The sequence below is a fragment of the Mangifera indica genome, unplaced genomic scaffold (assembly GCF_011075055.1).
Source record: "Mangifera indica cultivar Alphonso unplaced genomic scaffold, CATAS_Mindica_2.1 Un_0055, whole genome shotgun sequence".
Taxonomy (NCBI): Eukaryota; Viridiplantae; Streptophyta; class Magnoliopsida; order Sapindales; family Anacardiaceae; genus Mangifera; species Mangifera indica.
Genome location: NW_025401147.1, coordinates 125,214 through 146,984, shown reverse-complemented (window position 1 = coordinate 146,984; position 21,771 = coordinate 125,214). Strand labels below are relative to the sequence as shown.

Here is a 21,771-nt window from a genome sequence, read left to right as displayed (position 1 = left end):
ATGTTAATATCAATATGACAGTTTAAATGATTAATTTGATTTGGGTTTTATAACAATGTTTTTTATAAGATTTTAGAAAAATAGTATTACATATACTTACTGTTGGATAGCCCCATTATTCAATGTAATTAATCTAATGCATATAAAGATCAATAAAAGAATTCTAATTGAGAACATTCTTTTAGGAAATTGAAGTCCCTGACATTAGCACAATGTAAGATTTGATATCACAAAATCATATTATATTGGTGATAATTTAGGAAAATGAAGTCACTACAAATTAGCACTATTTAGCATTTGGTGCCTTTCAATCATAAGGCAAGTCCTAAACATTCTAACTTAATAATAATAAGCCCAAAAACAAATCAACAATTTTCATTTCTTTCTAGAATTACTTAAAACAAGCCATGAATTGTTGGTGAAATCAAATCCTGCCTTCTATAGAGGTCTATGAGAACTCCATTTTTATTTTTATCATTTTAAGGCCTGTGAGAAGCCATTGCAGCTGAAGGTACCCCATTCTCCTTCATTGTTTATACAAAATGCCGCTTTCTGTTATGTTGTTTTTAACTTTTTATCAGTTTTTCCAATCTAAACTCTCCAAGTTTTGCCTCTTTGATGCCAACCCAGAAGAAGAAAAGTGTTAAATCACTTTAAAAGTTCAAGATTTCATTGGGAATGTATTGTTCATCATCACAAGTTTGTATATGTGGTAGATTTTTTTATTGTTATTATTATCTTTTTGTCACAGTGTTTATACATTCTGGTGCGTACATGTAGGTGATGAATCTAAATTTTTTTTATACTAAGATTGTTTGATTTGATAGATTAAAAGATAGGATGCGAAAAACTCACGGTGGAATTGATTGAGAAGGAGAAGGCTCATATGATAACCTATCAAAAAAGGAAGAAGGGTTCGAAAAAGAAGGCTCAAGAGTTTTCTACTCTATGTGGAGTCCCCTTCTTGCCTGATAATCTATGGTCCAAAACTGCAGAATCACCCTGCAGAGTTAGATATTTGGCCCAAGGAGCAAAAAGATGTGATGGAAGTTATAAATTTATATAGGGAGAAGGCTTTTACAGCACATGGAATCTCACCTCAGAGTTTGATTGATTTCTTTTCACGTTGAAACTGAAAAATTGATGACAAGATTATTGAACTGCACAAGGCAAATTTGGAAGCAAAATTCCCCAGATGGGATCATCGTTTAAACAGTTTTTCTGCTGATCAACTTAAGTGGCTTGTTGCTTTTTGTGACACTAAGATTGAAGTTGCCCGAAGGTAATTTGAAGTGTTAGAAGTTGAACAAAATGTGATGGAAACTTCTGAATCAGAGGTTCTGGCTGGATTCGGAAATTCTAATCAACACAGTCAAGTTCTGTTCCCATTGTCTTCTGTGAAGCCACTTGACATGACATTGGGTCCTTATCCATCCGAACTTCCCGTTTGATTGTAAGGCTTTCGATCATCTAATGGCAATAATGATGATGAACAGTGAAGATGATGCTCAATTCGGTGGCGCTTCTAGTGGCAGTGTGACAACATGCACTCAACTGCAGCACCCTATGCATTTTGATACAATTCCAACATCTGCAATGCAAGACAATGTGATGTACAACAATCCCAGAGTTATGCGCATTTGTGGCCTAACTATGCAGCCATTGCCACTTTTTGATCAGTTTCCTGTTCTGCCAAGTCATTCTTCTCAATTGCTTGGTTCTCAATTCAGAATGAAATAAAAACTTTTTGTGCTGAAAGAATGTAAAAGAAAAGTACATCCAGAAGAATTTAAGTGCAGAAAAGCCACAACCTTGAACCTTTTTATCAGAAACAGCCTCACTTTCTCAAGAAGATGGAGGGATTGTGCTTTAGGACTAATATAAATCTTCTGGTGAGGATTCCCCTCTCTATTTGTATCAAACTGTCAATGTTTGGGAGTTGCTTATTAACCCTTTCCCAGCAGTTGCCGTGGGAAGTCGAAGGCCTGTTTTATGATCAAGAAATAATTCCTCATTTTCCCAGAAGTTGCTTATAATCCCTCATTTTCTCAACTGTTATGTTGCCATTGTCCTGTGATTTGGTGGCTGATCTTTAGAAATAATTTATTGAAGAGCTTGGTCTTTTGGATATCTTCTAGGCTCACCAAATGGTGGATCTCATTCTAAAAAAGCTTTTTTTTTTAGCCCTTGGACTCAGGAGGACTTGAATCTGGATGCTTTTAATACTATAATACGGTCACAATTTATATGATTCGTTGTTATTGTAATTTCTGATAATACTGCTAGCTATTTTCGGAATTATAATTAACTTGATAATGATTTAATTACTATTGGACTCAGTCTTGTTTCTTTGTATAAGGAAATGACATCATCTATAATAGATTTTATCACTGTTATTCAGATTTGACCCTTTCTTCTTATATTTAGTCTCTTTTTAACTATTTCAATTTCTTTTACAATATGACCCTTCGGAATTGACAATCACTCACTATTTCAATTTCTTTTACAATATGACCCTTTGGAATTGACAATCACTCTATCTATAAGGTGTTATTGATATAGATCCTGTTTTATAATATTTTTTATAAATAAAAATTTTAGTAGAGTTTTGTTTAAAAATAACAATCCTAATTAATTTGTTTTAAAGATAAAAATTCTGATATATAAATATATTATTCATTTATATAATTGATATAGTAATTTATTAATAAATACATTCATTATAACAAGTGAATTGATCGTTTTTTTCTCTTTGTTGTTTATATTAATTTGAGTGTGAATGATTATTTTATATATTTCTTAATTCAAGTCATATCAGTTATTTGACTATAATGTATGAATTTGTCTTTTATATGTAAATTTATAATAGTAAAATAATAATTTTTTATCTCAACTAATGTGACAAAAGTTGATAATACTACATTGATTGGAGATAATACTATTATTTATTAGATTAAAAAAAACAGCTGCCTTAGTAAAACCATCAAAAGCTTTCTTAAATTCTAACTGCCCATTACATAACTAGAAGAATCACCCTTCATAAACCAAACACTTTGACTTGATCAATCAAAAGAGCCATCCAAAAGAGCAAAATATTGAGAATTCATCTCACTGTCCTTACTCAAAATAGCATCCACAAACGAACTTGTGGAGGATGAAGAAGCGTCAGCACATTTGTTGTATGCCCCAGAATTTTCTTGTTCATCTTGTGTCAAAGTTGAGTTGGTTGAAGACAACATCACCTGAGGCTCAAGCTCTAAATTTTGCTGAAGTTCCATAGACATATGAGGATCATAGATGAGAAATTCACTCCAACTAAAGGGAGAAGGAGGCTGCGCAGGGCATGCAGTTTGAGACAGAAAAGGCTGGCAAGAACTTGAATTCGAAGAGTTTAATTGCATGATAGTAGATGAAGAGGATGAAGAACAAGAAGAGGTGACTTCACTTGAGAAATAAGGCTGAATAGTCTCCTGGTTTGACACTTGAACCTGAGCCAAGAAATTCCATGATGGTTTGTTGTTAGCAAACCATAAATTATCTTGGACAAGTTCTGGCTTTGGCTTCAGGATCATCTTATTGAAATCCTGAAGCTCACTTATCACTAAAGATGATTCAGGTTTGGACATTAATGTGTTCATGTTTCTTCCATAATAGTTTCCAACGTTTGTGAAACCGCTAATGTTTCCATAGTCAGAAAGCATCTGAGAAAAAGGCTTATGAGTAACAGGATCAATTCCCATCTTGGAAAGCTTCTTCTTGAGCTTAGTGTTCCAATAGTTTTTCACATCATTGTCTGTTCTTCCAGGAAGCTGTTTTGCAATTAGTGACCATCTACACCACAAAAGAAAAGAAGTTATTTTGGAAAGAGAGAGAAGTCATTCAACTTGCACCAGTAACAGAAAATAAAAATAATAATAATAATAATAACAAAGCAAAGCTGTTAAGACAGTTGTACATTTTGATGGAAGTTAAGTTCTGTTATTATGGGACAGGATCTTCCAGAAGGCCAGTTACAATGAGTTAAAGTCTTAGAGTTAACCTGCTACCAATAGCTTTGTGAAGATTGATTATGATCTCTTCTTCCTGAGGAGTGAAGGTGTCATGTTTAAGGTCAGGTCTCAAGTAATTTGTCCATCTGAGTCTGCAGCTCTTGCCACATCTGTTAAGTCCTGTGACATTAATACGAAACTCATAAAAACATAAAATGTGACTAAAAAGAGTAACTTTTCTTGCAAGAAAAGTAACAGTCTTCAGTTTAGACCTGCTTTCTTGGGAACTGAAGTCCAGTTACCAGTGCCATGGCTGGCTACGTAAGCAAGAATCTTTGCATCTTCTTCTTCAGTCCAGAGACCCCTCTTGACATTTGATTTATCACAACAAGGCGGCCGCCCCATGGAGAGAGGAGGTAAAGATGGTGAAATTTTGAGTGGGGGAATCTGTATAGGTAATGGTGATGCAATTAGAAACCCTTGTTTACAAGTACATTTTAATAGAGAAAAGGGAAAGAAATTAATTAGTGAAAAGGCAAGAAAAGCATGGAAATGGCTCCACATTAACAGTAATTGCATGATCATTTTCATCTTCTAAGAGAAACAGTTTAACATGACATCACAAAATAATGCTCCTCTTCTCTCTCTCTCTTTCTTGTGCTTGCCTGCATTAGCAGTTTATTCAGGTACAATTTGGGTGAGCTAATTCATAGTTTTTTTTTTTTTTCCAATAACTTTATTTTGGAGGATTGTTCATGTTTCTTAAGCAATGCACCACTGTTATGGGGCACCTGAGAGTGACATCCCTTGCTTGCTTCAGCCTATAATTTGTCTGACAAGAATAAATTTTGATACCATGAATCAACTTGAATTGATGATTGTTGTTTACTTACTAAAGAAGGCAAATATTTGAATAGGTGCATTAATTTCTGCCAAACCTCTTTGGAAAATTCTTGTATAATATGAGCCATCGGCCTCAAACATTATCTCCCACGACTGACTGGGGAAAATATGTTACTTAATTCGGTAAAAAGTTGATGAAATATTTTTTTCAATATTAATTTAGAGTCATTTAATGATCTAAACATAGTCGATTTTTGCCTTCAGCTATGGTTTTGGGGCTTAATTCGATCCAAACCACTCGAATTTGAATTCAAAGATTAGACTCATTTTTATAACATAAACCAAATTCAAACTGACTCAGATCAAATCCAAAATAAAATTATTTTTATACTAATCTTGAACTGACTCTTCTGAACTCGAGCTAGACACCCAAATCAAATCTAGCCCTATATAACTTTTCATGATGTTCAACCATACTGAAAGGTTTGCAATTCTTACCGTGGCTTATCACAAGCCTAGGTTTTTCAGATGAAGCAATATTTTTTTTTCATAAGAAAGTGAATTTGCAATAATCATTTGTAATTGCAAACTTATGCTTGTTGTGACACTTTGTATCATAAGGTCGATGAGCTATAAAGTGTTTTATTATAGTATCTTAATTCTCATGACTCAATACTATATACCAACAACTATGATGAGATTAGCCTATCCCTGAAGTGTAAAGAGGATGGGAGCCAAAACTGGAGAGAGGGCTTCCTATGAGGATGCTGTTGATGATTTGCATGCATTGCAACTCTTCCGACAGTATCCAGGAGAGCTTTCTGTACCCACCATATAATCGGGGTTCTTTGTACACTCACCTGCCTTTGCCCACCTAGGGCAGTTCTTATCCTCGTCAGTGCAGCCAATTGGCATTTTCTCTGATTTGTCAAAGGACCTGACATGGATCCACTTGGTTGCTGACCACTTCTCACCCTCTATGACTGGGCAGCTTCCGTGCAAGCTGCTTGTATCTGTAGTTGCATCCGGACGAAGACTGAAGAACAACAAGGCATCACCTTTCCTTGGTTTCACTGCAAATAGAGATGGGAAAATTTATCAGAAAATGATATAAAGACAGTGTAAACCTGGATCACATATTATGACAACGATAGTAAGGATTCAATTGCTAAAGCCAATTCAATTAGAATATCCACGTTTTTTTCAGTCTTTTCACTGAGATAAACTTATTACAGAAAATTGAATGATCTGATTAAATTAGACTATATGGATATAGAAAATTTAAAAATATGAAGTCACAAAATTCCAGCAGAGTATATACTTCTGTGCAACTTTAACTAACCGGCATAGCCTTGTTTGGCACAATCAGACCAGCTATCATCCTTCGGCTGAGACAATTTTCCCTGGATAGCAGAAAAGTTGAGCAATGGATGTTAAAGAACTGAGACTGGAAAAATGGGGTATAGAAGTAGAAACCAAAGAGCATTAGAGAGCTATAGCAACTAGCAATCATGCACCTCTGCATCAGGAAAGACAGTTTCTCCACCCTTCTCAACATTAGACAAATACATCAACACCGTGGCAATTCGGTGGCCACCCAGCTCTTGATTAACCTTGTCATGAAAATAGTCAAAATGTGGTTCATACTTTTGGCCATTCTCATAGTGCAATATTTGAATGGATTCCCCATTTTCTGAATACAAGACAAAGTTATATAAAGATTATACAAAACTGTTTACAAAAGCAAGTGTCAGCAACAAGCATTTAAAAAATGTACCTTGTGGAAGAAAAGTCCACAGGGCAATTCTGTCCTCAATATCAGCAACTACTTCATCCTTCAGAGATTAAACAAAAAACACCATATAAGTGTTAAAAGTTCAAAATTAGAAAGTGCATTCATCATAAAACATTCCTGAAATGAGGAAAGATATATTCCAGTAATCTATTACTAGATCGGTCAGCATGGCACAATGACATTATCTTCACAAAATTATATGCATGATAGGAAAACTTAGCATTTTATGAAACCTATTTGAAAATGAGGAATGTGGCTCTTAACTTGCAGTTCATCAACATTACCCCATATCCATAAAGCATGGATACATATTAAATCGTCTGCCAGAAAAAAAATGCTTTGGCTGTATAAAACTAGTAACTAGTTTGTGTTGTTATTCGTTCAAAAAGAAATTATGACACTAAGTGATGCAGAATCAGACAGGCTTGCATTAGGATAATAAAATAGTTTTAGGATTTATCTTTATTATTTATAATCTTATCTGATTAGATTATCTAAAGTAGAATTATCTATTTGAACATGGCTTATATAGGTTTATTTTAGGCTATAGATGAGCCTCAACGCATATAGGAGGTGAATATAAATAAAAATAATTGATTGATCTTTGTTACCTTTTTCTCTCTCAGTCCCTTGTTCTAACCTCTTCTGTCTTGTCTCCTTACTTCTATATTTCTTTTCTTCTCTCCTAGTCTTCTGGTTTTCTTAATTCTTTTCTAGCCCTCTTAATTCTTTTAAATTTCCTCCCTTTCATTTATCCCTAATGTAATATGTCTGTCTCTTATTCTCTGTATGCGGCAGGGCCAAATGAAATTAAAAAATTTCAAAGAAAATGGGGTCAGCTGAAGCCCCATGACCACCCCTCCCTTGGTCTTGTTCTCTCTATCTCTCTTTCTCTATTCTTCCTACATCGGTAAGAAAATCTGCTTCATCAAGCATCTCATAACATGCTAGAACTCCATAGTCTTTGTCAAGAAGATTCAATCTCAGACAAGGGTTGACTGTTCAATAGATGTTGAAGTCAAAATTGTTAAGGATAAATCATAACCTTTCATAACTGGGCATAGGCAAGAAAAGGGATCCATAATAATACTACACATGAATATATTATTGTTTATGGCAGCAAGATGATAAACTGTCGCTATAGGATGAAAGTTTATCAATGTCAAGCAAGTGAATATTTAACAATGTCAGAAGAAATTGCAAAGAATAGCAATAAGAGGTACTTCACTATCAACCCTGAGATCATGTTTTAAACTCACTCTGGAAAAAATAACCCAAATGAAGCTCTTGTATCAATATCCCAGCTGTTTGCTAAAGGTTCCGACAAATCTTTATGTCATAATGATCTATTTGACACCATTAACAATCCACAATGCCAAAATCATATTAACAAAATCTAATAAACTCCACTGATTTTAACATGCACCAAGAACATTACTCAAGGCTTATAATATATCTTTCAATACATGCTAATAGAATCAAATCATCCAAATAACTCACCTGACGCTTGTTAAGAAACATGCCAGAACTTGTTCGAACTTCGCTCTCTATGCTCTTACCAGACTCATTATCTGCAACCATTGACTTCTCAAGCTTATCCTTTGCCTAATCCACCAAATTAACAAAAGCCCAGATAAGGAAAACGCATAGGCAAATCATTTCCAACCCACCAACCATTTTCACATCAAAGTTACAAAATTTCCCACAAAATTCTATCATCCAACATAATTACACCATCAATTGAATATCAAAAACACAATTATCTCACCAGATCAATAAGATGATCGCACTCTTCAGGCGTCAAAAACCCTTTGTATATGAAAGCCCTACAGAATCATAATCAACAAGCAACATTAAGAAATTTAAATAATCAACAAACAACATGCAAATTCTATAAACATAAAAAGCCCACAAAAAAAAAAAAAAATGGAGCGAGCACCTTGGAGACCATGAAAGCTGAGTAACATGTGCAGGATCAAATTGCGCCTTCCTCTGCAATCTAAGAATCGACCCTTCCCTGAAAAAAAAAAAACAAAATTTCACAACAAAATCAAATCTTTATCTAACAATACATATAAAAGAATGTATTTTCATACGATAAATAGGGAAAAAAATACCTTGCTTTGTCATTGAGCCAACTGGGAATCTTCACAGAAATGGAGGGATCAGGAAAGACAAGGAGGAAACAGAGAGAAAATGCAAGAAAATAAGACAGACCCATCTGGGTTTAAAAAAACTGCTTTTTTCTTCCAGAAAACACAAAAAAAGCCAAAGATGGAGGGATTTAGAATGAAAGTGTTTTGGGTGTTTTCGTTTCTGCTGTTTTCCAAATCAACGTGCGAGGCTTGGCTGGTTTTGCTTTGACAAATTTCCTTTCTTCGCACTCTGTGAGGACAATTTGATTTTGTTTTCCATGTTTCCGCCTTTTTAAGGCCAAATACCCATTACCACCGAATTTTTACCTTAATTTCCAAACATACCTACAACAAATGAAAATTTTAAAAACTCACCCATGGGCTAATTACCTTTACAATTTTCAGTTATAAACAAGAGTAAAATTATTATTTTATTATTAAACCCTAAAGTTTTAAAATTTAATATTATTTTCCTTTCAGGTATTAAAAACTAATATTTCCTCCTATTTTCAAAATTTGAAAAGTTCATATTTCACTTATGGAGTTTGTTTAGTTTCTTTGACCATTACTATTTCAACCATTGATCAATGCTTTTTACCCATCTTTCAAATCTACTGATAAAGGACAGCCATCCAACCACCACGAAAGAGGAAGACCATCGTCATCTAGATAAAGAAGCATCATCCTTCATCATCGAGTTTAAAGGATGCGATAAAGTATCGTCCTTTGTTGCATCTTCTATAAGCGACAACGATGGTTGTCGTCTTTTGTGAGAGGTGGGTGACTAGCATTCGTCGAAAGATGGGTGGAAAGCCCCAGCCAATGGTCGAAATGGTGGTGATTGGAGAAACTAAACAAACTTTAGAGGTGAAATTAAACTTTTTAAATTTTAAGAATTGATTGAAATGTTTCCTTTTAAAACCTAGGGGGAATGATATTAACTTTTAAAAATATAGGATTTAGTGATAAAATAATAATTTTATCCTTACTTATAACTGAAAATTGTAACGGTAATTAGTTTATGAGTAGATGTTTAAATTTTTTATTTATTATAGGGATGATTTTAAAATTGAATTAAAATTTGGGTAGGCAACATTTTTGGCCCTTTTTCAATGCTCACATATAGGACAAGAGTAATTGTAGTTTGTAGCTTTGTATAAAAGGTCAATTGTCAAATGTTTATTTTGTTTGGCAACTGGTGGTCTTAATTTCTTAGAAGGTTCTTATAATTATAAATAAAAAAAATATTCATAATAATAATATTTATAAAAAATAATAATTTATTTCGTAATATTACTATTATATAATAGTAATTTAGTAGTAATATGTATTAATGTTACGAGAAATTAATGCTTTCAATTCTAAATTAGACAAAGTTGATTTAGATTATGACCAGTACAATTTATAATTGGATTAGTACAAATTAAATAAATATTAAAACAAAATAAAATTGTTCTTTAATGGTATATAATTCACATTTCTTTCAAGACGAATTCAGTTTAAATCCCATTATACATACATACATACATATATATATATATATATATATATATATATATATATATATATATATATATATATATATATATATATATATATATATATATTATAAAGTCATAATTGAAAATAGTTGAGATTGAGTAATTGTGTTAGCTATTACATAATAACAAATAAGTAATAATAAAGTAATTAATGTGTAAAACATAAGTTAATGATTTTGTTGATAGCTATATTTTCTTGTCAATATTGTATCAATACTTATTTTTTTTATTAAACTAGGAATCCTTGCGGTAAAACCCCGAGAGCTTGCAAACATCTAGACCCACAACTACAAACTATTTAGACCCATAACTATAAACCAAATAAATTAGAGATAAACTTTAATATGATACATCACACTAAGGTCATTTAAATTCTAGATGTTTGTAATTAACCATCAACCTTTCACCAATTAAGTCAATCATTGAGATCGTATTAATAATTATTATTAATACACATAATCCTGTTATAAAATATCAGTGTCTGAAACTAAGATTATCTCAAATACAAATTGGTCCAATAATCAGGTTTGATAATTGTGCTTCAACTAAAGATGTATAAAATTGAGTGATATATAGGTTAAAAAGGATCTTCAATCTATAAATCACAAGTCATATTGATTCGAGTGAGAATCTGCCTGCAATTCATTTGTCTTTTTCGTCTTGTTAATGAAATGTTGTGTCACCTTTAATTTCCTCTTATTTCCCTTGTTTTTTTTTTTTTTTTTGAGATTTATATAATTATGTTCTCTAATTGCAGATAATCAGCCTAATTAATTGCAACTTAATTAACTCTAGTAAGTTGAAATGCAAAACTTAATTTGATTATCTAGATAATCATACACATAATCTCGATTATAATTTCTGCTAGCAGCCCATGACTTTGTTAGCATTAAGCTTAGGTTTTTCAACAACAGTGCCATCGTTTCCGGCGAGAGCTCTATACTTATCCTTTCTGCTGAAGCTGGTGCATTCATACGACAAGCTTGAAGCAATCATCCTCTGAATGTAATTTGCAACGTCGTGGCTTGATTTCCCTGCACCACAGGTTAGCTTATGCGGTAACTTGTTCAAAAAGGTTACTTCATATGCCGGGCTAGGGTTCATGAAGAAGTAAAAAGGGTCCATCCCTTTCCACCCTCTCGCTGTAGTTCCATGAAACATACTCATTCTATTCGCCATAGCCACTGGAACAAGCTCATCGGTTAGCTCTGCAAATAGCGCCGAGAATCGTAGCAAAAATGGCTCTCTACATGTTGTTCCTGTCAGATGTTCGTCGACATTTTTGTGTGAGAACTTTGTAAGTGTGTTAATATTCTGAACGCTATGTAAATATTATTTATTATTGCAATATACCTTCAGGACAAATCACTAGGTCACCTTCCTGTAGAAGTTTTTTGATCATGTTTGCATCGGTGACACGGTCACGGCTGAGGCGAACAGTCTTGATAGGGGAAATGAACTCGGAGAGGCGCGAAAGGGAGTATGTGACGGCGGGAATAGGGCGGCCTAAGGCGGTGGATAAGAAGATAGGGTCAAGAAGGGTTCTGTGAGAACAAATAAAGAGAACACCTGTTTGGCCTGTGGATTTTTTGGCAGGTGGAGGTGGGGTGCCTTTGATGTAGACTCGTACACCGAGTGCCCAAAAGGCGTAATAGACTAGCTGCATAGGGAGGAGGGCACCGGCGGAGATGCGGAGACAGGCGAGGAGAAAGCCCACAGGAATCCAGAGAATAGTTAAAAGTGCCATCAACGGTGTTGGTTTTTGGACTAGGCGGCCGTCGTGGAAGACTATTGGTTTTGGAAGCTTGTCGTGGCTTACGGCCTCCACCTCTGGCTTGGGTGGCACTATGAATCTCTCCTGCATTAACATAAAAGTTGACAAGAGCATAAAATCGATAATCATGTCTTCACACCTTTAAATAAATAATCAATAATATAAATTATGTATCATTAGGGTGAGTAAATGTTATTTTATACTTAATTCAAAACTATTCAATTACATTATATATTTATGTATCCAATTCAAATTTAATCGGTACCTTGCATAATTTCATGAACATATGATCAGTTTTCCTGTCACCGAGTCCAATGTGGGGCATTTGATCATCTCTAAAGGCCTTCTTCAATGCATCAGCTTTGTTCTTTCCTACAAGAACGCCCGGGCTCTTCAGTAAACCAGTAGCTCTACCTTTATAAACATCAATCTCAGTTCCAATCACCATGTCAGCACCCAAATAATCCTTCAAAAACGCCTCCACCATAATCCTAGGGTTTGCAGTCAACACGCATCGCTTCCCACACGAAGAGAACACCCGCCAAGTCTCAGGGTGCAAGTCCCCAGAGTAAAACTTGGGCAACACGGCACGGGCGACCGACTCTATACTAGAGACTTTCATCCCCGCAAACGTGGCGAAGATGAGAACGCGAATGCCAGTGGATTCAGAGACGTGGTAGTAAAGAATCCACGCAAGAGGAGAAGCTAAAAGCAAGAAGAGAAGCCGCAAAATTCCCCCTACCTCAAAGGCAACTAGAGCAAAGTAAGGAAAAGAACTTCGTCCTCGAATTAAGGTCCCATCCATGTCTGCAACTACTGTATCCTTTTCACGCCCAATGGACTTACATCGGTCGATTGTGGGGAAGAAACTAGAGCTAGAAGAGTTCATTTCTTCTGGTTTTTTAGCCAAGTTTTTTGGTGGGTTAGAAATTTGTTTGGTTTCTTTAGATATATGTAGACAAGCATGAGTGTGGACAAATAACGTAGAGGTTTATGAGATCAATGCATGAGATTTCCAAAAGATTAATTTCAGCTATATTTTAATACATTTAGAGCTTTGTAATGCATGTAAATGTAATGCTGAGGACTCTGAAGACTTTGGAAATACCGAGGATTGTATTTGTTTTCAAATGCATGAAGATTCTAACTTTCTAAGGTTCCAAGAAGTGGAAAAAGAATTAGAAACTTTTACATTGTTTTTTCATGTAAATTATAATTAATTAACTTTGATAAACTCGTCATTCTTTGCCTTGTTTTCCCTTTTTCATTCTTTAATTCCATCTTTCTTCCCTTTCCCATTCAAAAACACCATAAAAAACTCGGCTTAATGTTGTTTTCGATGACCTAAATGCCAAAATTTTGGCCTTTTTAAATCATAACATATAGTTTATTTTTTAGCCCTTTTGTATGTGCAAGGAGAAAGCTTGACTGTATTATAATAAGATGTGCGATTCTTACAATTAATCAATAATTAGACATTGAATTAGCTTGGAAGTCTCTGTTATTTGGGCGATATGCACCATGGAGAAAATGATCCCAGTAGTTTCTTCTAATTATGATGTGTAATTTTTTTACACATTTGATAGATCTATTTGGAGAAATTTTCAATGCTCTTCACATAAATTTTGTTGATATCAATGGTACCAAAAGAAGAGAATATGCTTTCTTTCAAGTGAAATTGTGATAGGACATTTGCTTTATTCCAATAGGAAATTTGTTTTATTCTGATTAGGATAAATTCCAACCGAACTAAATCTAAACAAGTATTGTATCAATATCAACTCACTTAAATCACTAAAAAAAAAATGATTTATCAGAAAAAAAAAAACGATAAAGAAAAAATTCATCATTTAAAAAGAAAAAAATAAAAAAATTGTTAATAAAGTAAGCTCTGCTGCATTGGCATCGATAAAAAAGTTCAAACCGAATTAAAAAATATTCAAACTCACATAGTTCAAATTAAATTAACCCTAATTCTAACAAAAATCTTTTACTACTCATAGGAATATAACATATCTACTTGTCCAATCATTTGTTGAAATTTGAAACAATGCAATACAATAATATTAACTATTTATCATTCACAAAAGCCTATAGTATAAACATAACTGTGTTTAATACTTAATTCAGGAAAGGATTTTTATGTAAAATTGAAAACTCTCCTTCAATGGATGCCTAGTAGGCTAGTATTAACTAAATAGAGGATTCTTTACCACCTAAAATACATCTTTACAATAAAAGAGTTCGTGAATTATTTAATCAATTTTTTTATTCTTATATAATGCAAGATATTAAATAAAATTTTATTTAAATCGAATCGTTATATTAAATAAAATAAATTTTAAATTTCATAATCAATCTCATAATTATCAAATCAAATAAATCAAAAATTTTAATTCTAATATTTGAACTTATGAATACCCTCTTATATATTCAGTTTTTTCTTTTATCGGTGCTAAAAATATTTCTATTTAATCTGTTAAAATATGTTTTTTAAAGCATCCTATAAGTGAAACCTCGTGCATCTTGGGATTGAGAAAAGACTTGTCCTGGTATGGGCTCCTTGTTCCATTAATTACGGTTTTACGCAGAATCACCACCTGTTCATGGAGTACTGATATTCATGAACATGTACCACTGCACAACGCATTAAATAAACCGACAGCAAGGTTTAAGAGCTTCAATGGCAGATCAATAATTAGGATCTTTGAGCATTGATTGATTTAAGCTTTTAAAACTCTGTAGCCATATTTATAATGAAGTTCAGGCTTCAGATTTATGCCAACTCCCTGTTCCTGATACAGCTAGCTTGAAGTTCCAAAAAAATTTGCAAAATTTTGAAAGGTGTCAGCATTTCAATTTTAATAGGATGCCTGATATGGGAGAACATTCAAAAAATACAGTAAAAATGTTAAAAAGAGAAAGTTACAGGGATAAATATGGTGGTTTCTAGCCAATCCTGAAACTTTAAAAAAAGGGAAAACAATGGCCTTTGACCTTATAGGTGCTTAGGACTAAGGGGGTTCAAACCCAAGAGTACAGTTTTTTTTTTTTTTTTTTTGTGGGTGAAAACATGGGCATACTTCTTCCACTCTTCAATCAAATTTAAAAAAATGCATACATAAAGAATTAACACTTAGTCATTCAAATGGTTGGGTGACCTTATTGTTCAATTTTTTTTTTTCGTTCAATTCAAAACCATTGAACCATAGGATTGAACTCGAGTCAAACTAGTTTTAGTTTGAGCTTGATTGTTAGTTTGACTTAATTGAGTTTGAAATGAGCAACTCCTAAATGAGTTTAGACTCTGAGTTTGAAGTGCAATACATCAAAATTAAGTTTAGAAGTGTTTAATTTGTCAAACTTATAAGCTTGAGCGAACTCGATTTAAAACGGTTAAAACAAAACCATTTTGATTAATATGCATAAAAGGTAATACTATTTTGATGTGAGTCGAGATAAGCTTCAGCTTGATTTGGTATCATAGACAAACTCCCCTCCTGCTAAGCCGAATTCAAACTTTATTTAAAAGGAGTTCGTTAATTCAAGCTTAGACTTGAGCTAAATTCCTTTAAATTGAGGCAAACTCAATTAAGCCCAAACTTAAGTTTAATTTGAATTTAATCCAATCTAATTTGATAATATCACTTTAATTTATATAAATAAGTTAATAAAATATACTTTTAGGTGTAGTTTAACTCAAGTAATGCAGAATTATTTTGTGATCCGTTTGTGGGCATCAGCCAAGAAAGAAACACTAAAAAAAAAAGTGAAAGTACTTAGTAAATAAAGACTGTTGACTGGCAACTGCAAAAGAATAAAGCAACTCTGTATCTTCGTTTCCTGGTTAAAAGCAATGTAAGGGAGAGTTGGAGCTAGCAGAATCCTACAACATGAAAACCAGAATAAAGAAAAGAAAAGATCAACAGAAAGTAACAATTCAATCTCGATGGCCAGAGGTATCACACAGTTTTACACCATTCCAAAAACTTTAGTATGACTTGTCTTGTGTCAAATTTCTTTTTCAAAAGCTAATTTGGGGATAAAGTGTGAGAGAATAATAACTGGGTCAATCAGATTTTGGACAAAGAGCGATTATACAAAAAGAAACATATGAAAAGGGCTTAAGTGTCCCACCATTTAAGGACCACTGTGGAGAAAGACAAAATCACAACAAAAGTGGCTTCAATTTTTGCTCTTCTTTTATAAGAATGTATCTTTCATGTGAAAATAAGAATCTCAATAATCACAACTTAATGTCGATCCCAAAAAGGGTATAATCTTGTAAAGGAGAAAAGATTTCATTCAGCAAATAAATAAACAGCAACAATCTCAATATAACACCTCAAGAATAACCATTACATCATTGCTGCAAAACTCATTAGAAAAATTCGAAATCTAGATAAGGACCTGAAGAACTATCTGAGTCTGTGGTTCCCTTGTCATTTTGAGGCAAGGATGACCTTGATGTTCGATTTAAGAATGAGAGATCAACAGGTTTTGGGATTTCTGGAGGATGAGTGCTGCGAATCAATGCCCAATTAACACTTTCAAAGAAGGGATGCTGTTTAATCTCTGTGGCACCTCTTTTGAATCCTAATCTCTTTTGTGGATCCTTAACAAGTAGACCCCGGATCAAATCCTTAGCAGCAAAACTGATGGAAGATCCATCTGGAAATTTGAGGGGCTGACCTACAACATTGAATAATGTCTCCCGGTTTCCACTACCCTTAAATGGTGTCCTACCAAGCAGTAATTCATACAAGAAAATACCAAACGTCCACCAATCAACAGCACTACCATGTCCATCTCCTCTTATTATCTCAGGAGCTAGATATTCATGGGTCCCAACAAATGACATCGATCGCGCACCAGTTGGTTCAGCAATCAGTACAGGAAGTGAATCCGAATTTATCAAATTTGGTTTTACACTTTTTGCCTTTGCTGTCTTGGAGTTGAGAAAACGAGGCTTAAAGCATGATGGTTGCAAGCAAGAAGGCTCCACACAAACAGGTAATTTGCAGGCTGGATCAATGCATGATGGCTGAATACAGTAAGCGGATATTCTGCAAGAGGGTTCATCACTGGACTGTACAAGAGTGGGACTAACAAAACACCTCAATGACAAATCAAAATCAGAGAGCATGATATGACCATCCTCTCTTACCAATACATTTTCTGGCTTTAAGTCCCTATAAACCACACCCATCATGTGCAGATATTCAAGCGCAAGAAGCACTTCAGAAGCATAAAACCTGCAAGAAAATATAATCTTATCAGAAATTATATCTTAAATTCTAAAAGTATTACAGAATAAAATCAGATTAACCAGCATTCCTACATGATTAGCAACCTTTTCACTTTCCCACAACCATAAATTACTACAATAAGTTGTCAAATAAGAAATTAACGACTGAGAGTAAATTTCAAAGAGCTCAACTTAAAGAGATCCACTAATTGGGCTAAATATGGTTGTTAAACTGTCTCCCAATCCTTACTGAGATACCCTAACCAAGGTGGAAAGTAGATATGGTTTTATCTTGTAACAACAAAATATGAAAGGTCATATCATCAAGGTCGAGTGACATAACTTCTTAATAAAATGAAACTTCATACTCTCTATGTTAACAGCCAAAACTAAACTGATAATAGAAGATGGCCAGGTAAAATAAAAATGGAAAATTCAAACTTGGCTATAACTAACCTTGTAGCTTGTTCCGAAAAACGCTTGCCAGGCTGGCGTTGACGGAGCATATGAAGGTCTCCACCATTACAAAACTCCATCAATAAACAAGAAAACTTGTCAGTCTCAAAATGTGAATAAAGTGTTGGCAAAAATGGATGATCCAACAAGCCTAGAATTTCCCTCTCAGTTTGGGCTCTCATCAACTTCTTCCTCCCTGCTAACATACCTTTATCCATCACTTTCATTGCAAACAGACACCGCATCTCTCTCAACTCAGCCAAATAAACACTCCCTATATCCCCACAACCAAGCTTCTTCAACAGCCTAAAATGCCCCAACCCCAAGTCACCATCCTTAACCTTTACACATTGCACAGCATCCCACTTCATGTCATTGCCTTTGTGAGGCTTTGAAAGGGAAGAACCTCTAAAACTACCCTCATTTCCATCAACACTACTCAGAAAACAAATCTTTTCACTTTCATTCTTACTTGCTTCAACAGTGGCATTGCTTAAGTTGCTACTAAAACTATTCTCAGACATAGAAATTGTGCTACTACTACAAAAACTAATGCTATGAAGACTGGTACTAGTGGCTGATTCACTGTCACAATTTGCAGGGCTATGGTGAGGCTTATTCATGCTTGTGAGAGTGTTGTTGTGAAAGAGTTTGATGAAATGTGTCAAAGGAAGGATTTTTAGTTAGAGATTCAGATGGTCAAGGGTGTGATGACCGAGGTGGTCAAAGAGAGCGAGAGAGACGCGGGCTCACTAGCTATTAACAAGATCAAAAGAAGGGTTAAAACGGTATTCAAATTTGAAATGTGAGTTGGGTTCTGAATTTTTTTCTATTTCTCTATCAGGTTTTACAGTGTCCAAGTATGTGTTACAGCTTGGAGACAAAACAAAGCACAGGACAGAGAAAGAGAGATTAAACAAAACATAAAAAATTTCACGAGGACAAAAGCCATTCAGATTTTCTAACTAAACAAACAAACACATATTAAAAATACCCAATTCACGAGGAGGACAAAAGCCATTCAGATTTTCTAAGCAAACAAACATATTTTTAAAACATCACTAACCAATACCGTTACTCTGGATTCCATAGAAAAAGATGATGTGGTTGCAATAGAATATCCAGAATAATCAATGTTTTAGACTTGACCCGATTAAAGGGCCGATCAATAATTACTTCAATCTTGCATAATTAAAATTTTGATACGGATTCTAAGTATATTTAACAAAAAATGTTTCTAATCATGGTGCATATGCCCGGTCATAATCCTTACACCAAAGTTTGATCATTGTCTTCTACAATTAAAAAAAAGCACTAATACTCTGGTAAACACCTCACCAACATGACTGCAATAATCAAGAAAAAAGGTTTGGTTTCCTTCATCTTCAAAAAAGAATTTTATTAAGTAAATAAATGATGTTGATATCAGTATGACACCCATAATTAAAATTCTGATCCAAATTTTAAAACACTCTTCTACATGTCTAAGAAGAGAATATACGATATAAATAGTATTTTCTACATGTATACTTGTGTATTTGTTTAATCATAATGTGATATAAGAAGTCTTAGTTGGTAAGTTTTTTATTCCGTTGAGTGTTTTAGTGATGCTTTAGTGATAAAATCAATCATCTTTCAAAATCTAGATCAAAACCATTGATAATCACGCATTATCTAATGGTATACATCTAGCTTTGAGTGGCTTTGAGTGTTGATTTCCCTCTACAAAAGGCAATTCCCATTATACCATCCTTAAACATTTGTTGGGTTGAGTCTTTTATATACACAAGCAGGATTGAGTCCAAACCAAGTTAGCTAGACTTACCTCTGTGTTTGGTTTGATTTGTGTTGATTTTTAGTTAGAGCTTTAGCTCTGTATCTAGGTTTGAATTTCCCTCTGACAACATTGTTCAACTTATCTATAATACTATTTATTCCCTTGTTGACACTATTAATCTTGTTAATGATACTATTTATTTTATTAGTAATTTTTTGATAATACCTCTAGCTAGTTTAAATGAGCTCCAGTTAGTCATTATAAATTTAAGTCGAGCTTGAGTTAACTCATATTCGAGTTCAACTCAACTTTTATTCAACTCTACATATAAGTATAGATGTTCAAAATCAGTTAATTAAACTAGTTTAACTTTTTTTAATCAAATTAAATTTTCAATTTGAAAAAAAATTCTAAACCCAAATTGAACTGACTTTGTGATTAATGAACAATATAATATAAAACAATGAATACTAATTATATAAATAAACTAATGTGACATCATAGATTAGATAATCTAATTAATTTATTTTTTTATTAATTCAAAATTACTTTATCACATAATAACAATAAATTAGTTTGTTTAAACCGTTACTACTATTACTTAATAGCTTGTACATGAAGTTTGTATATATAATATTCAGTTTCTTTTCTCCAAAGACTTGCTCGCATCAAATCTTGAAGTGTAATCAAAGAAGAAGCAACCACATGCTATATATTTCAACCATATAAATCCTTTCTATGCCTTCACTCTTTCACCCAGTTGCACTCATAATATACAATGAAGCTGTCTACTGCTTTTTACTTCTTCCAGCTTTGGCTTTTTATGTTTTCTGGTAAAAGTCATCTCATGAGGTTTTCTTAATGCTTATTACTTTTTCTAAATGCCTTTTTTTTTTTTTTTTTAAATTTCATATTTAACATAAACTTCTTAAGTTATGATATATTTTTCAGGGCAAGCACTAGCTCACACTGTCACATTTTATGTGCATAACAAATGCCCCTTTCCAGTATGGCCTGCAACTGCCCCTAACAATGGCCAGCCGGTTATTGAAGATGGTGGTTTCTACCTCCCCTCTGGTGAAACTCGAATTATTGAAGCCCCATGGTCATGGAGCGGTCGAATTTGGGGCAGAACGGGCTGCAATTTTGCATCTAATTGGAAGTCTGCCTGTGAAACTGGTGACTGTGATGGAAGACTTCAATGCAATGGCCTAATAGGCAGACCACCAGCCACATTAGTTGAGATTTCACTACAAGCCTATAAAGGCCAGCCAAATTACTATGACGTGAGTTTAGTTGACGGCTATAACCTCCCTGTAATGGTGGCACCAAGGCAAGTATCACGAAATTGTACAATTTCTGGCTGCAAGAAGAATCTCAACACTGGCTGCCCACAAGAGCTCCAAGTTGTGAACAAAAATGGGCAAGTGGTGGCTTGCAAAAGTGCTTGTTTGGCATTCAATCTTGACTCATTTTGTTGCAGGAATGAATATGGAACCCCAGAAAAGTGCAAGCCTAACTTATACTCGAAGATTTTCAAGGATGCTTGTCCTGCTTATTATAGTTATGCATTTGACATGCCACCACCATTGATAAATTGTGCTTCCAAAGAATATGTGGTAACATTTTGCCCTTCTAGTTGGGGCAAAATTGATGCCAATATATCTTCGATATAGATCACTTTTTATGTATCATTTGTTCAATTATGGTCGTTTTCTGAATTGAGTTCCAATTGTTTGGTGATGTTTGATGCTTAAAACTTACATGAAAAAATGTATTAGTTGGTTCATTTAGATTCAAGATTGTATTTCACATCAATGTTAACGTTGGCCGGTGGTTTTTCTTGTATTAAATTTTTCATGTAAACATTTGTGTTCCTGTATTGAGTGTTTGTGTATTTTTGTCTTTTTACTTTGGGTTTCCTGACATCAACGTATTAGAAACCCCGGATTTCGCAAAATTTAGTCCATTCAAAGCTGTCTATTATTTGTGGAAATAATGGAGTCAAAAGAGAAAGCTGCACATGTTTTTAATTTCTTTCACGTTGTTAGAAAATAATACTATTGGAAACTTGGCTTTGAAATTTCCAATATATAGACTCCAGTTAACTTGTTGCAGGATGAATGAGACAAGTCTCACATAAGACACAAATACATATAAAGGACGATGAACCTGGAACTGACTCAGACGTCCGAAGATTAGGTATTTCCACA

The 21,771-nt window shown here is 33.9% G+C and overlaps 5 protein-coding genes across 6 annotated transcripts; 1 reads left to right on the top strand and 4 right to left on the bottom strand.

The window, feature by feature from the left end:
* Window positions 1-2,926: 2,926 nt before the first annotated feature.
* On the bottom strand, window positions 2,927-5,215 carry LOC123206985 (transcription factor MYB35-like). Its single transcript, XM_044624286.1, has 3 exons — window positions 4,262-5,215; window positions 4,040-4,169; window positions 2,927-3,831 (listed from the first exon to the last, which is right to left on the bottom strand). Exons 1-3 carry the CDS (start codon window positions 4,578-4,580, stop codon window positions 3,063-3,065), a joined length of 1,218 nt encoding a protein of 405 aa, XP_044480221.1. The 5' UTR covers window positions 4,581-5,215; the 3' UTR covers window positions 2,927-3,062.
* Window positions 5,216-5,361: 146 nt separating this feature from the next.
* LOC123206986 (probable prolyl 4-hydroxylase 7) lies at window positions 5,362-9,016 on the bottom strand. The gene is made up of 8 exons (XM_044624287.1): window positions 8,745-9,016; window positions 8,567-8,644; window positions 8,396-8,453; window positions 8,128-8,232; window positions 6,610-6,667; window positions 6,350-6,525; window positions 6,175-6,235; window positions 5,362-5,905 (listed from the first exon to the last, which is right to left on the bottom strand). Exons 1-8 carry the CDS (start codon window positions 8,846-8,848, stop codon window positions 5,589-5,591), a joined length of 957 nt encoding a protein of 318 aa, XP_044480222.1. The 5' UTR covers window positions 8,849-9,016; the 3' UTR covers window positions 5,362-5,588.
* Window positions 9,017-11,167: 2,151 nt separating this feature from the next.
* Window positions 11,168-12,966, bottom strand: LOC123206980 (glycerol-3-phosphate acyltransferase RAM2-like). The gene is made up of 3 exons (XM_044624282.1): window positions 12,343-12,966; window positions 11,657-12,161; window positions 11,168-11,562 (listed from the first exon to the last, which is right to left on the bottom strand). Exons 1-3 carry the CDS (start codon window positions 12,964-12,966, stop codon window positions 11,168-11,170), a joined length of 1,524 nt encoding a protein of 507 aa, XP_044480217.1.
* A 3,388-nt stretch (window positions 12,967-16,354) lies between these two features.
* Window positions 16,355-18,673, bottom strand: LOC123206982 (serine/threonine-protein kinase D6PKL2-like). The gene is made up of 2 exons (XM_044624285.1): window positions 17,782-18,673; window positions 16,355-17,332 (listed from the first exon to the last, which is right to left on the bottom strand). The coding sequence occupies exons 1-2, from the start codon at window positions 18,402-18,404 to the stop codon at window positions 16,459-16,461; spliced, it is 1,497 nt and encodes a 498-aa protein (XP_044480220.1). The 5' UTR covers window positions 18,405-18,673; the 3' UTR covers window positions 16,355-16,458.
* Window positions 18,674-20,298: 1,625 nt separating this feature from the next.
* On the top strand, window positions 20,299-21,440 carry LOC123206987 (thaumatin-like protein). Of its 2 annotated transcripts, none has more exons than XM_044624289.1 (2): window positions 20,299-20,391; window positions 20,510-21,440. In XM_044624289.1, the coding sequence occupies exons 1-2, from the start codon at window positions 20,337-20,339 to the stop codon at window positions 21,232-21,234; spliced, it is 780 nt and encodes a 259-aa protein (XP_044480224.1). In that variant the 5' UTR covers window positions 20,299-20,336; the 3' UTR covers window positions 21,235-21,440. The 2 variants fall into 2 exon arrangements, with proteins under 2 accessions (XP_044480224.1, XP_044480223.1); XM_044624288.1 differs by having other exon boundaries at window positions 20,314-20,391; window positions 20,492-21,440.
* Window positions 21,441-21,771: the final 331 nt, after the last annotated feature.